Consider the following 1,003-nt stretch of genomic DNA (forward strand, 5'->3'; position numbering starts at 1 on the left):
TTTTAAAAACTATTCACAGATATTTAATGTAATATATTATCTTTTAATTGTTTTTTTAATGGAAAATTATTTATAATAATAATGATAAATGCATTTATTACTTTTAATATCATAGACCTGAGTATGAATTTCAGTGGTTATCCATGAAGATTAATAAGCTCATAAAGTAGGTCTCCTATACTTTTCCTTTCTAAATAATTTGGTTTTAAGCAAATCTCAGCTATTTTATAAATATTAGACTTTCTATCAATCTAATATTTCGAAGCTATTGCTTTTCCTTTATAAATTTCTGCCTTTGTTTCCAAGTCAATCCAATTATCATTTAGCACATTCAGATTATCTAGCTCAAGTAAAACTAGTCCTAGAGAAAAGATGTCCGACTTTTAAGCATTAAAATTAAATTAATAATTTAAAGATTAGTTTTATTTAAAAACCTGAATTCTTGATTATCCCTTTTCTACCTCAGGAGCGAAGTAAGCATCAGTTCCTTTCTATAGATTAAAATAATGTAAGATTAATTTTAAATAATATTTCGATGTTCACCTTTGATAGATAATGGCTTTTCGATTTTGTTACTGTAGATGCAAAACCTAAATCACCTTTAGTTTTAATAATTTTTTAAATTGATAAATTTAGTGATAATTAAAATTTTTTACAGAGCTTGATGGTAAATCCATAAGTTTGAGAAGGGGAAACTAGGTAATTGTGAGGTTTGATATCCCTGTGCATGATATTTTTCACATGAAGGTTATTCAATCCTTCTAACATTTGAATAGCTATTACTTCCTTTATTTCATTAGGAGGTGGCTATGTATTTCTGAAAAAATCGAAGAGCTGTTTAAGATTTTCTATTTATAAAATACAAATATTTTTATTAGTTAATAAATAATAGAAAAGTATTCAAAAAGTTTTGTTATTTGAAATTAAAAGTTGAATGAAAACATTTTTAAAAATAAATTAAAATTAATAATCAATTTTATTAAATTTAATTAAATAATTGAAA

The 1,003-nt window shown here is 23.5% G+C and overlaps 1 protein-coding gene across 1 annotated transcript; it reads right to left on the minus strand. All coding sequences in view use genetic code 6, as the record gives it.

The window, feature by feature from the left end:
* Window positions 1-13: 13 nt before the first annotated feature.
* On the minus strand, window positions 14-768 carry TTHERM_02472150 (kinase domain protein; the record flags this gene model as incomplete). The annotated part of the gene is made up of 5 exons (XM_001028367.4): window positions 14-40; window positions 102-380; window positions 435-491; window positions 544-599; window positions 657-768. The coding sequence occupies 5 exons, from the start codon at window positions 766-768 to the stop codon at window positions 14-16; spliced, it is 531 nt and encodes a 176-aa protein (XP_001028367.4).
* Window positions 769-1,003: the final 235 nt, after the last annotated feature.

Source organism: Tetrahymena thermophila, assembly GCF_000189635.1.
Source record: "Tetrahymena thermophila SB210 genomic scaffold scf_8255283, whole genome shotgun sequence".
Taxonomy (NCBI): domain Eukaryota; phylum Ciliophora; class Oligohymenophorea; order Hymenostomatida; family Tetrahymenidae; genus Tetrahymena; species Tetrahymena thermophila.